Raw genomic sequence first — 15,072 nt, forward strand, 5'->3', positions numbered from 1 at the left:
AATTTAGAAGCGTAATCACGTCGCTCCTGTCAGTTCTTAGGACTAATTAACTTTAAATAACCTAAAGAGAAAGGGTAATATTAAAAGATAGGGCAAATATTCTCTACAAAAAATATATGTTTATTTCTTTTTTTTATTCTTTGCAAGTTAGCCCTTGACTACAATCTCACCTGATGGTAAGTGATAATGCAGTCTAAGATGAAAGCGGGATAACACTGTTAGGAGGAGGATGAAAATCCACACCTTTTTCAGTAGGTATTTACACGGCATCGTACTGGAACGCTAAATCGCTTGGCGGTACGTCTTTGCCGGTAGGGTGGTAACTAGCCACGGCCGAAGCCTCACACCAGCCAGACCTGGACTAATTAAGAAAATCTCAATCTGCCCAGTCGGGGATCGAACCCAGGACCTCCGTTTATCCGTAAATCCACGGAGGCCGTCAAAAGTAGAACCTATTATGTATGTGGGTTACACTTATATTTACTCACCAGTTTCCATAAGTTCAGCAGTTTCTTTTGGATCGTCGTCTTCATCTTGAGCGCCCTCGGCTGTAGTGCTGACGCTTGAATGAGACTAAAATTTTAAAATAAAATAAATAAAAATGTCAAAATAATAAAAATAAATACTATTTAGTTGCTTCTAGCTCAATAACATACACAGTCACTGCTGTGCTATTTGCGTTCGTGGCTAAACCACTATACACTAAACCATATATCTCAAATATGCATGGTTTGCTTCACTAATACTTTTGAAAATCAAGTACGTAGGTATGCATATAAGGTACAGAGTGTCCCGTAAATATTACGACACACTATACAGGATGACAGCTGACATCAAGACCGTATTATTTACGGGATACTAACTTTAAAAAACTATAAATAAAATTGCACTTGTCCCGCAACATAATAACATCAATAACATCAAAATTATTCATTACGATAAGAATATCATCAAATAACGGGACAAATAAATAAACAAAGAACACAATGGAAACAAAATGCAACATATATATTAATTGTACAATACGAGTACATATTTAGATGTACCTCAGCTATTTACCACCAATTTTTTTTTAAATTTAAATTATTCATCATGGAATTTTAAATACAATCAAACTTGGGATACTTTTTACTTTCACAGTAAAAAATACATAAAATTAAAAATGGGATTTATCGTAATAATGTAATCTACCTATACAACATAGTCATTCACAAAAATATTAATTATATTATTTTAAAAAATCATTACCTGAACAGACATAGTGCGTTGCCTCTTCAACTGTGTCCGGGCCACTTCCTCTGCCGGTGTTAGCTCCTCATCCTCTAACAGCTCATCGAACAACGGGGTCTTTGACACCTCGTCGAAACTGCCTTGTGTTTCTATCTCTCCCTGTATATAAGTATACGCATAAATATGCGTAGAGATCGAATGTTGTATACATGTCACCATTAAATTGTAAAATACGTTAGTTTCTAATCTCACTCGCGATATTGTAATCTGTCGATATTTGTGAACTGAACATACTGATTACAATTTAACGTGTTATTTTTCGGTATATTATAATCTATCGAAGTGAAACCGTTAAATCTATACTAATATAATAAAGCTGAAGAGTTTGTTTGTTTGATTGAACGCGCTAATCTCAGGAACTACTGGTCCGATTTGAAAAATTCTTTTAGTGTTAGATAGCCCATTTATCGTGGAAGGCTATAGGCTATATATTATCCCCGGATTCCTACAGGAACGGGAACCACGCGGCGTCAGCTAGTTGTCAATTAGGATGAATTTACAATAGAGTTACAAAAATATGACAGCGGGCATAATAAAAACAGTAAAAAATTACAATGGACAATAAATCAAAGTCGTTCTCATTTTCGTCCTATCGCAACGAAAGAAGCAAAATGTTTCAAATCGGCGCTATTGTTCGACTCATATTATCTCTTGTCTCCTGATTGTCCTGCGGCATAAAAACAGCATGAACTATCACATAACTAGACTTCGCGCCACAAAAATACTGCCTCAGACAAAACATAGGTAAATCAAGTTAGGGTTTAGGGGTTTAAAATATTTATTATTTCACTAAGAATTAACTCATTCACTTATGTGAAACTTACAGGCTAGTACATTTCAGTTTGAGCGTACAAGAATAGTAAAAAGTAGTAATAATAGTAGTGCTAACAAATAAACTATAAACAATAATATAACAACAAATATACAATAAGAATTATAAGTTCCGGTAAAAATAAAGATTCAAATGTAAGTGAAGCTCTTGTTAAGCTTAATTGTAGGTATTTTTTTATGCATTTATGCAACCATACATTTCAGACCGGAAAACATCTATACTGCTTGCCGACAGAAATACATACGAGTATTAATAATTCCTACTCAAAATTAAACACAAATCCTAAGCTGTGCATATAACGAATTTTTGCCCAGTAACGAAAAAACATGTGCAAACATGGATTTAATATAACGCGGTGAATGCTGAAGGACGTAAGTATAATCTAATGTCAACAATTTTACGACTATTTAGCAAGATAAATAACCTCGAAATCAGATAAACGGCTTACCGTGTTAGTATATTAGAATGTTCTTAAACTAACGCGAGTTTTATGAACAATGATAAGCGTTATCAAGATTATGCTTCACAGAGTAAATACGATCTTTTATGTCTGTACTAACACCGTTTATTTAGTGTAGGTTACTCTGACTCGTGATAGCCCAGTTGATATGAGCTCTGCCTCCGATTCCGGAGGGTGTGCGTTCGAATCCGGACCGGCGCATGCACCTCCAACTTTTCAGTTGTGTGCATTTTAAGAAATTAAATATCACGTGTCTCAATCGGTGAAGGAAAACATCGTGAGAAAACCTGCATACCAGAGAATTTTAATAATTATTAAAAGTTTTAATTGTCTGCGTATTTGAAGTCTGCTAATCCGCATTTTCATTGGCCAGCGTGGTGGACTATTGGCCTAACCTCTCATACTGAAAGGAGACTCGAGCTCAGCAGTGAGCCAAATATGGGTTGATAACGAATTCTGTACATGTTATCAGCTTAGTCATAAACACACGTGTTGCATATGTAAGTAGTCAAATACTTATTAATATTCTTGCTACTCGCCTCGGCTTCCCTCGCGGCTCTACAATCTATAAAATTGTTATTTTGTGTGAACCTCAATGAATAGGCAGACTGTTCAGAAATTTGTGATAGTGACACATAATTTTCCTACATTAAGTTTTTTGTGATTTTAACTAAGAATTTTCGCATTTCTTGTCATTTGTCTTTCTTTTGGCAGCGTGCGCGCTATGAATTTTTATAGTATAGCCTAAATCAATGGCTCAAAAACCTATAGCTAATCAGGTATATCACTGTTTAAAAAAGAATATACACACAGTCATCGTCGTGTGCAAATATTTTCTAAATGTGTCTTTAATATTTCCACAAATATTAGCAGCAGGGTAATTCGGCCACAACAACTTCCCACTCCAGTCCACTTTCCTCGTACTCTTCTTGCCTTACGAGTATGTGGCAGCGGCATAATACACACTCGCCTATAAATCGCTAGTCATTTCACAACTAATAATAATTATAATTTACTTTTTCTTAAATTAATGAAAATTAATTTGATTAATAAGCTTAAAACAATTAGATATAGTTAATATATTTTGAATAATATTTTATGGAAAAACAATACATAATTTTAAATGAAAAAGATATGAAATGACATCCATTTTCTACCCTCATTTCTAATTTGTTTGTTAGTAAACAGTACTCCTCGAGTATGGCTTTAGTATAGATGCCTCTTTATCATGTTTAAAAAATACCCCAGTTGTTCAATCAAACGTGGACTTTGTAATGGTGAAAACCGGTATACTAATTTACTAATTAATAATATATAAATACGAGTACAAATACGATCGGAACAAACCCTATCAGTGCGGGAGACTTTAATTTATAGATAGCGATAAATATGAGCATTATTAGTGTAATTAGGCGGATAATGTGATGATGTCAGTACTTACGTTTCGCAGTATGATAACTTTGTCTGCAGACTTCAGATGGTGCAGTTGATGCGTGACTAGGATGCGTGAGGAGTGTCGCAGGAGTCCCATCACACATTCTGACACCAAATGCTTGCCGACGTGGGTGTCCACTGCAGATAGAGGATCGTCCAGGATATATATGTCAGCCTGTTAAAAAATCGTACAATTAGAAGCGTAGGCACAACATGACGATTTAACACGTTCACTGTCCCCATACAAAGTACCCACAAGTTCCAATAGATCTCAGACCAATTACCTTTGAACTTGTATTGCACTCAAATTCACCAACAAAATTGTCTGTAATTTTTTTAGAGGGACGAGGTAAACTCGCACATCGAAAATATTCAATAAATAATATATCCTGTGTCCTAACGACACACAATTACAAATTTAAATCGTATTACACACACGTGTAAATTTAACAGAATGAAACATATACTATGCACAAAAATTAAGGGAGCAGAAAAAAAATCCAAATTTTTGGGGGATTTTCAACAGGCTGTAACTTATACAAAAATGGTCGTAAAGCAAAAAAATAAAAAGAAAATTGTAGCTCTAAGTGTTTAGTTTTTGGATCTGAGTTAGAAAATTTTTTTTTGAAACTATTTTTCGAGTAATCATAAGAAAACCACTGAAAAAAAAATTTTCGAAATTTTTTTGGTTTTTTTTTTTAATCTACGGACGTGGAAAAAATTTTTTCGACTCAACCTCGATATGGACCGGATAGCTTGTTTATTCAGATTTAATTTCGTTTTTTTTAAATCTCGATACGAGCATTTCTCGCTGAGATATCGATGTTTGAATGGAAAAAGATCATTTTGTCTTTGATTACCAATATCTCAGCAACCAATGATCGCTCAGAAATTTTGAGGTTGGTTTCAAAAATTTGAATAAACTCTCTACAAGGATTGGCAATTGAATTTTGAAAAAAAAAATTTTTTTCAATCATTACATGAATTTGAAAAAGCATCCAAAAAAGGGCTTTTTGTCGTTTTTTGGAAAATCAAGCGCCCAATCAAAAATATTGCGGAAACCACTGACGTTAAGTGTGCCTTTTACTGTTCAATATACCCACAAAAACCCTACAAAGTTTCAATTCAATCCAGCCAACCGTTTTTTTTTCCCACTTGATCGAATTTTTGAAAAAATTAAAGGAGCAAGAATTTCGTTCTGAAAATGTCATAATTTACGCTTTTGTGCTTGCGCACGTGTATGTATGTGGTTTTATCAGAGATTGAGACCCTGTGGTTCGTCACTTCCACACACACACACACACACACAAACACATACATCTTCGGAGAGTGAGTTTGGAGTCACAAAATACTGTGGAACACACACATACACGTGCGCAAGCACAAAAGCGTAAATTATGACATTTTCAGAGCGAAATTCTTGCTCCTTTAATTTTTTCAAAAATTCGATCAAGTGGAAAAAAAAAACGGTTGGCTGGATTGAATTGAAACTTTGTAGGGTTTTTGTGGGTATATTAAACAGTAAAAGGCACACTTAACGTCAGTGGTTTCCGCAATATTTTTGATTGGGCGCTTGATTTTCCAAAAAACGACAAAAAGCCCTTTTTTGGATGCTTTTTCAAATTCATGTAATGATTGAAAAAAAATTTTTTTTTCAAAATTCAATTGCCAATCCTTGTAGAGAGTTTATTCAAATTTTTGAAACCAACCTCAAAATTTCTGAGCGGTCATTGGTTGCTGAGATATTGGTAATCAAAGACAAAATGATCTTTTTCCATTCAAACATCGATATCTCAGCGAGAAATGCTCGTATCGAGATTTAAAAAAAACGAAAATAAATCTGAATAAACAAACTATCCGGTCCATATGGAGGTTGAGTCGAAAAAATTTTTTCCACGTCCGTAGATTAAAAAAAAAACCAAAAAAATTTCGAAAATTTTTTTTTCAGTGGTTTTCTTATGATTACTCGAAAAATATTTTCAAAAAAAAATTTTCAAACTCAGATCCAAAAACTAAACACTTAGAGCTACAATTTGCTTTTTATTTTTTTGCTGTACGACCATTTTTGTATAAGTTACAGCCTGTTGAAAATCCCCCAAAAATTTGGATTTTTTTTCTGCTCCCTTAATTTTTGTGCATAGTATAGATTCTAGTCACAGCGCAGTTTGTATTTATACATGTTAGATCGTGATCATATACTTTGAAAGAGGGGTAACGTCTAGCGAGGCAAGTCCTATGGTAATTGGTCTGAGCAATAGGTTAATAAAAATTCACAAGTAACTTCTACGAACCTGTGAGGAGCGACAAGGTACAGTAAATAGTATATCTTTACTCTGGACAAGGCATCCGCGTACGTTGGGCTCACTGGCACAGTAGATATAATAAGTCACTGGACTGTAAACGTGTTTTAAAGGATAGAATAATTTTTTTAATGTAACAATTAGTCAGCCCAGCCCATAGGTAGATATGAAAGTAAGACGTATGGTAGGCAATTACGGAGTTTTGTCCGTCGTAGCTTTGGGAGCTAGCAGGTATCAAGGGTCCAGACCTTCAATTGTTTAGTACGTAAAACGTATTTTTTTATGTTTTCCGTCAGGTTTGCCCCTTGGATTCTTGGAGAATTGCAAACATTATTCTTTGTTCGTTACAAACTACTTTACAAATCACATCAGCATAACACAATAGGTAGTTTGCTAGTTAAATGATTATTGCATTAAGCCATAACATTAACTTCCTCAATTGTTATTGTAACCAAAGAAAATTATTACAGTACATTTTATTCATACTAATATTATAAATGCGTAAATATGTCTTGAAGCAGAACATAATTATAGGCTACTTTTTATCCTGGGAAAATTCATGGTCCCTGTGGGATTTCTAAAAAACAGAATTTAACGCGAACGGAGTCGCGGGCGTCATTTGTTTTGATTTATAACTGTTATCATTCATGTTATACGATATAACATCAAATGAATCCATCCATCTACTCATAGTTATAAAAACATACTTAACATTTGTTACACGGATCGGATTACATACATAATTAAGACGTGTTGAAAGTTAAAACGCTCATGTTTCAACTTGAAACTGAGTAAATTATGGTATATCGTTATTTAATAGCATTATAAAAATCATTTTATGTAAATGCGTGTAAACAAATCTGCTTTAATAAATTTAAAGTATGACTATATACCAAATAGATAACCATTTACACTGCATAACATTATCTTAATATTATGTAGATTGGACGAGTACTGTGCATGTTGGAATATCATTATCGTTAAAACTAATCTTCATGATCTGCAGTAATAACTTAAATATTTTTTTTAATAAATCGTTATTTTTTCTTTGAAAGTTTTAGAGTTTAACATATTCGGACCTATTTACAAATGTATTCTGTATTTTAAGTGTAATATGCTTTTAAATATATCTATCTATATTTATAATTTGTAGATATGATCTCTGCCTTCGATTAGGCGTAGGTTCGAGTCCGGTCCGGGGCATGCACCTCCAACTTTTCAGCTATGAATTGCATTATAAGAAATTAAATATCACGAGTATTGTAAGTGTGTTTTTCAAGATACCTACGGTATGTTAAAAAGCCACAGAAGCACCTAGTATACCGAATTAAAAGGTAAACAGTTTTAGTCGACCCATCCAAGACCTCTATGTCTGCATTGGTACGTATAACTGCGGAACCCTGCATTGCGCGTGGCTCGCCACGCACTTGGACGGTTTATTTTAGATTTGATAAGGATCTTTTACATGATATCGTTTTTTTATTTATGTTGTATTTTATATGCATCTATGGTCTATAGATAATACTAAGAAATAAGTATAAATGAAGATAGACGATAGAAGAAAGAGATTCATCATCATCATCATCATCATCATATCAGCCGATGGACGTACACTGCAGGACATAGGCCTTTTGTAGGGTCAGTCCACCAGGTGGGGGATCGATCAACACTGCGCTTTCTAATGCGGGGTCGCCATTGCAGCACCTTGGGACCCCGACGTCCATCGACTCTTCAAACTATGTGCACCGCCCTTTGCTACTTCAGCTTCGGTATGTATGGTATGTCGGTGACTTTGGTTCTTCTGCGGATCTCCTCATTTCTGATTCGATCACGCAAATATACTCTTAGCTCGTTCCATCGCCCGCTGTGTGACTCTGAGCCTTCTTATGAGGCCCATAGTTAGCGAAAGTTAGAAAGACTTAGGCCCATAGTTAGAAATAAATTATCACCTACACATTGTAAAAGCGACTGTAGGAACCTTTGACTATTTAGATGTAGAAACCGAATAGTCTCAAAATTAATAATTTTGTCTTTATTTTTCGCATTACAGAATTGTATTGTCATCGTAATCCTTGTCGATGACTATCGATGATCGCAGAACATAGATAAAATCATAACATAGATAGATCAATGATCTTGATTCCTGACTTTTATCTAGTTTCGATACAATCGATCGGTTTGATCGGATTGCAGCTTATCGGGAACTAACAAAATCCATCAAAAATATAATCAGAGAAATCAACAGCATATAACAAAATATAGGAACTATATGTACTGAGCAATAATAATGATAATAATTTATTATGAAATACTACTAAAACTCACGTGATACAACGTCGGAGTATGCCCGACCCATACGGAACCCTTAGTCATGAACTGCATTTTTCATTCGATGTCGCAAATAATAAACTTATAGGGCGGAAATATTAATGGAGATGATGACTAGGTTTGAGTAAATTGATTTTTATGATACATTCAGGTAAGTAAAGTTGTGTGTTTTAGTCGAGTACGAACAATTTTTGGGCGGTAAATCCAAAAATTGTTCGTACTCTAAAATACTAAAGTAGTCCGAATTAGGCCTTCGGTTTGCCTATAAGATGACGGGTCCAATCAAGATGACATTTAGGAATCGCCGGACAGTGTAACGGAACCTTCACTGTGAGTTGCAGTTTAGATCGTGTCGCGTTACAAGAGCCAGTTTACATTAGAATAAATTAAAATAATTAAGTACTAATGTTAAATAGTTTGCTGTGAGCTGATTAAACTAACTTTGTTGCTTACAGTAAAATATAACGATAATTTATTATAATTTAGACACAATACCTAATAGATAGGATCAGACAGACTGACATCAATTTTAATTATGATAGCAAATATATTTATACTTCTTTTCATAATAAAAATTTGATACTTATGCTTTAATGTTACTGGGTTTGCTTAATGGGTGCGAATTTATGATAATGTTATTATGATTTATGCATTAAGTGATCGATGGATTTATGCAATAAATTATTTTACATACATAAGTGACAATAAAGAGTCGTCTATACTAATATTATAAAGAGGTAAAGTTTGTAAGTTTGTCACATTTTTTAAATGGGGTAATCTTCGGAACTACTGGTCCGATTTTAAAAATTCTTTCACCAGTAGAATGTTACATTATCGGGGAGTGCTATAGGCTATATTTTATATTGGTATCATATATATTAGCCGAGTTATCACAGTTTTTGCCATACAGGTCGGACTGAAAATCCTCTTAAACAGACTTATTCGCATGCGCTGCCTTAACTATTGTGTAAAATTGAAATTAATGTATGGAGACTTTATGTATCTTTAAAAGTTCTACAAAAAAGTCCGCGACACACACATCTATCACGACACATATATCTATCTTCTATATATTAGCAAATATAGTAGTAGTAGCCTTTTGTGTTTTAAAAATTATTAATTTTATATACTTAGGTTTACGTCATTATTTATACAACTAAACTTTAATCCTTATTAAAATAAATTATTTAATAATCACAAGGATATTATGGAGATAAGATTTGCCCTTTACAGTATGTTAATTACTTAAATAGTTGCGGATATAATACAAAATTTCTAAAAGACGCAGAAATTCCGCTATATGACGTCCAGCGCTTTCATTTACGTAGTTCCCGTTCCCGTGTGAATATGGGGATCAAACATAGCCTATGACACTCGCAAATAACGTAGCTTTCTATTGGTAAAACAATTTTCCAAATCGGTCCAGTAGATCCAGAGATTACCTCCTACAACCACACGAACTTTACCTCTTTATATTATTAGCATAGAAGTCTCTATTTCTCTTGGTCATACCACCACTCTCGAAGGACTGGACCGATTTTGCTAAGGGTAGGAGTAAGATAGAGAAGTTACAGGGTAGGGTAGGGTACAGGTAGGGAAGCGTAGGGGTAGTGTAGGGGTAGGGTAGGTTTAGGGCCGGGTTTAGGGTAGTGGTAGGGTAGGGGTAGAGGTAGGGTAGTGGTAGGGTAGAGGTACGGGTAGGATAGGGAAGTGGTAGAGTAGGGGTAGGATAGGCGTGAGATAGGGGTACGGTTGGGAGAGGGGTAGGAAAGGGATAGGGTACGGGGAGGGTAGGGGTAGGATGGGGGTAGGGTGTAGGTAAGGTAGGGGTAGAGTAGGGGTAGGTTTGGGGTAGGGTAGGGTAGGGGTAGTAGTAAAGTTGACATCGAAATTTACGCGGACGAAGTCGCGGGCGTCCGCTAGTCAAATATATATCTCAAATACGTATCTAATTAACTGATTTTAAAATTAACGAGATTGCTTCGTATTCTTTGTCGTTCTTGCGGCAAATTATGTTTTTTTTTATATTTATACCTAAAAAAGGTAAAAATGGAACCCTTTTAAGATTACTTGGTTGTCTGTCTATCTGTCCTGAATGTATTTATAATGATCCTATGACGGAACCCTTAACCATCTTAAGTTATCTACCACGGATAAAAGAAATAAAGCGCTTTATCTATGTCCTGTGATATCCTACAATATTATAAATACGATCTATTTCCGGCTTAACTTTTCATTAATACGAGTTAGTACTAGTATAAATTCGATCTATTTCCGGCTTAAATATTCCATCGAATTAAGGAAAAATGTAAATCCACGTAAACGAATAAATAAAAATAGTACAAATACTAAAAAGATCTCTATAAAGTTATTATTTTAAGGGGGCTCCTATTAAAAAACGTGATTTTTTGTCGTTTTTATACACAATGGTACGCGCGAATCTGACTCGCACTTGACCGGTTATAACTGTCGATTTAAGTGTTTTTGTACGTGAAAAAACATGACAAAACAACAGGACAGCTAACTTAGCAGAAGAGCTTAGCAAACGAACGAACGAACTTACTTTCATACTTATTTATAAAGGAGAGTAATTAGAGTTTCTAGGCATCTAAACTGCTAACAAAAGGCGTGTTCACGTTAGGAGGTTTACTCATTACTGATCGACTGTTTTTGTTTTACATTTGCATGTGGATCGACATTCGACAGCGACATGCATGTCTGTATCAGATTGTTTACTTAAGGCTACGACATTTTATTACTTTTACTAAAAGCTAACCTACACGTTTAATTAATCGTAGTCTACACGTTACACTTGGCTATGGAGTTATGGAAAGCCGCGTTTATAAGCATTAATACATCACTAGTACTTAAGTATAAGCTGTAGCGGCCTTCACAGTTTGTGTCGAATATAAAAAACTGCATGACGAAGCATGTATGAGGAGTTAATTGTAATATAAACGGTGTTTAATTGAGCATGAGATTGAGATACTTGCAACTTGTAAGACAAGAAAAACCTTTTGCACATCGTAGTGGGTTCGCTGCGTCTATCGTTAATAGGGAAGTATCGTTGTATGCGTAGTATCGTTAATAGGGAAGTAGAACTGATTTATTAATTTTATTCAGAATTACGATGAATCGCTTTACTAAAATACCTTATTGTTTAAATATTTTAAGACCATATCTATCCTTTTCCTGTTACTTAAATAAAAATCCCGCCTAAGTCTAAGGCCTAAGTAAATACGAAGCGGATAGCCATATCGAGGGATCCGTACAAATAAAATCAAATACGAGGGAAAGTTATATTTTAAAATAATTGCACGCGGTCGAAGTCGAACTTTCGTGAGCAGGTTCAAGTTACGTACTACGCGCGGCGTGGCCGATACGTGCGCAGTCAGCCGCTAAAAGGGATGCCGCGCTCGCCCACCATCGTCGAGTCGCCGTTTGGGCGCTGTTCAAAATGTTCAAAGTCACGTACTATGGTACTCACTTGTCTATGGCAGATGCGCGCGCTGTCTGCCGCTGAGGATGATGCCGCGCTCGCCCACCATCGTCGAGTCGCCGTTTGGGAGCTGTTCAAAATGTTCAAAGTAACGTACTACGATACTCACTTGTCTGTAGCAGGCGCGCGCGAGGCCGATGCGCGCGCGCTGTCCGCCGCTGAGGCTAATGCCGCCCTCGCCTACCATCGTCGAGTCACCGTTCAGGAGCTGTTCAAAATGTTCAAAGTCACGTTCAAAGTCACGATACTCACTTGTCTGTAGCAGGCACGCGCGAGGCCGATGCGCGCGCGCTGTCCGCCGCTGAGGCTAATGCCGCGCTCGCCCACCAGCGTCGAGTCACCGTTAGGGAGCTGTTCAAAGTCACGTACTAGCGCACACGCCGTCACCACCTACGAAAATCATTTTAAATACATTAAAGGCATCGATATAATGTTATAAGTATATAAATTTTAAAGGCCTTAGAAATGCTAAATTATTAAATTATTCAGTAGGTAATTTATACGAAAGTAATCCTGAAATTATTCATCAGAAACTATACCTACACCAAAAAGTCTTTGAATTAAATCAAACAAGTGTTACATAGAGAATAACACTAAGCTGAGCACTTAAAATATGTTTATAATGATAATTTTGGTTAAGTAGGTAATTCATGTAACGCGTCCCTAGCAACAATTATCGTTAAAGATAATAGTTTTGTTTTGTAACCTAGTATGGTTGCTACAAACAATGGGTAAGTGACCTAAACCCCTCACGATCAATAAAATCTGACGTCACCTCGCGGACTGTCGACTACTATTGTTGCAGAAAGCAGGCAACCTTTACGTTTTCAATTCTGTTGGATGTGTACGATTTTTTTTTTATTAAACAATGAGGGAAGTAGAGTAAATAAAATTAATAAAAAAAAATCAACATTTTATACTATCCGGCCGCAATTTAACTATACTACAGCATTTCTTGATGAGTACCTACTGTTTACCAAAAAACAAATTAAAAATTAGGGTATAAATCACTTTATTGGTGGTCATAAAATTACAAGTATTTGGTGATGTCCCGCGCAATTTTCGTATTTTTTTTTCATTTATCAGAACCTCCTCTTGACAAGCAACAAAAAAGAATTAGAGAAATCATAGTATATTAGTGAGTACATATAGCTATTCGTGCGTGATGCCGTTTGGGTTGCCAACCGTACTATTTATTGTACTATATTTTGGGTCTGCGTACTAAGTATACATATACTGGTAAAGAAATATATGGTACGCAAAAGTACTATATTTTTTTACATTAATTTTCGACAGAACAATAGTGTACAGTATCCGAACATGTCTAATTTAAAGTAGGTTTTCATTAATTTTATAATTAAATGTGAAAAATCATATGACTCTTATTTTAGACAAAAATTGCTGATTTAGATGCTAATTATTTTATAAAATAAATAGGCAACAAATATAATTATCGTCGTCTATTTTTTGATTATTTCATAAAAATACTATATTTTCTTTAAGTGTACCTACTATATTTTTTTCAACTTAAATATGACAAATAAATATTTTTCTTAAAAATATTTGGCTACCCTAATGCCGTGACTAAGAAAGAATACATAGATACTTAATTATACATGAAGATAAAACAGTTTACCAAAAGACCAATGCTTAGCAACAACTCACAGACATGATATCTATACTAATATTATAAAGAGGAAAGATTTGTATGTTTGTTTGTTTGGTTGCATTGAATAGGCTTTGAAACTACTGCATCGATTTGAAAATTCTTTTAATGTTGGAATGCTACACTATCCCCGAGTGCTATAGGCTATATTTTATCCCCGTCCTACGGGAACGGAAACCACTACGGGTTAATTAATTATAGCTTGTTCGTTGATGACACTCCCATGACGGGCGACGCGGGGGAAGGACTGCGCGGGTGTGAAGTCGTACGCGCGGGGCATATTGAATGACTACGCGAGTGTGAAGTCGTGCGCGCGGGGAATCGGGATTGTTACGAACGAATTTGCCAAGTTATAAAAATGTTTCTGCGTTCCCAACGCTCCTCCAATTACACACATAACTGTGCACATTATCACTACAACCGAAGAAAAACCGTCTTCCGAAAGTAGAATATCTATACGACAATCTACGGTACGATTGTGTCGCGTGCTTTCTGAGCCCATTACTTGTTACTTAGTAAAAACACAATGAGAGCTGCCTATTGTTCCAACACGCTAATAAAAACTCAGTAAGTATCTTAAAACTATAATGATGCGTTGTACTGACTTGTATGTCTATTGAATTTTTTCTTAACCACAATGAAAGAACTCTGAGAAATAATACATTAAGAAACTTTTATGCTAAGTCATCCTAATAATACAAATCCTGACACGTGGAATGGTGGCAAGAATTCTGGATGCATTTCCGTGTTGGAATGTCACCTCTTCCAGAGTAAAGATATATACCTCTTCTGTCCGCAGTAGAGGCAGTAGAGGCAACTAGCTGCAGTGAAATAATTCGGAGAAATTTTTTGGCACTACATGACCCAAGCCATGTTCACCACAGCAACTACAAGCGACTATATGTTCTCCACAGCAAAATGGATAACTTTGTAACTATTTTTAAGTAAGTAACTCTTGCGATATTATTGATTTGTTTTGTAAGGAAAATTATTAGATACTAGCAGATGCTGCGCGGTTTCACCAGCGTGGTTCCCGTTCCCGTAGACATACAGGAATAAAATATAGCCTAATCCTTCCTCGATAAATGAGCTATCTAACACTGAAAGAATTTTTCAAATTGAACCAGTAGTTCTTGAGATTAGCGCGTTCAATCAAACAAACAAAGTCTTCAGCTTTATAATATTAGTATAGAATTATAGATCAATAAAAAATATTTTATGAAATTCTCATTCCCCTCTAACTTAGTCTAGACTGTGGAAATG

At 35.4% G+C, this 15,072-nt stretch overlaps 1 protein-coding gene across 1 annotated transcript in view; it reads right to left on the bottom strand.

Moving 5' to 3' along the window:
• The window catches only part of LOC112047284 (ATP-binding cassette sub-family C member 4), a 69,542-nt gene that overhangs the window by 28,995 nt on the left and 25,475 nt on the right, over window positions 1-15,072 (bottom strand). The window contains exons 9-12 of the mRNA XM_024084357.2: window positions 12,396-12,533; window positions 4,024-4,191; window positions 1,249-1,389; window positions 489-573 (exon numbers count right to left, since the gene is read on the bottom strand). Coding sequence (XP_023940125.2) covers window positions 489-573; window positions 1,249-1,389; window positions 4,024-4,191; window positions 12,396-12,533 — 532 coding nt within the window. The remainder of the gene's footprint in view (window positions 1-488; window positions 574-1,248; window positions 1,390-4,023; window positions 4,192-12,395; window positions 12,534-15,072) is intronic.

This window comes from Bicyclus anynana, chromosome 4 (genome assembly GCF_947172395.1).
Source record: "Bicyclus anynana chromosome 4, ilBicAnyn1.1, whole genome shotgun sequence".
Classification (NCBI taxonomy): Eukaryota; Metazoa; Arthropoda; class Insecta; order Lepidoptera; family Nymphalidae; genus Bicyclus; species Bicyclus anynana.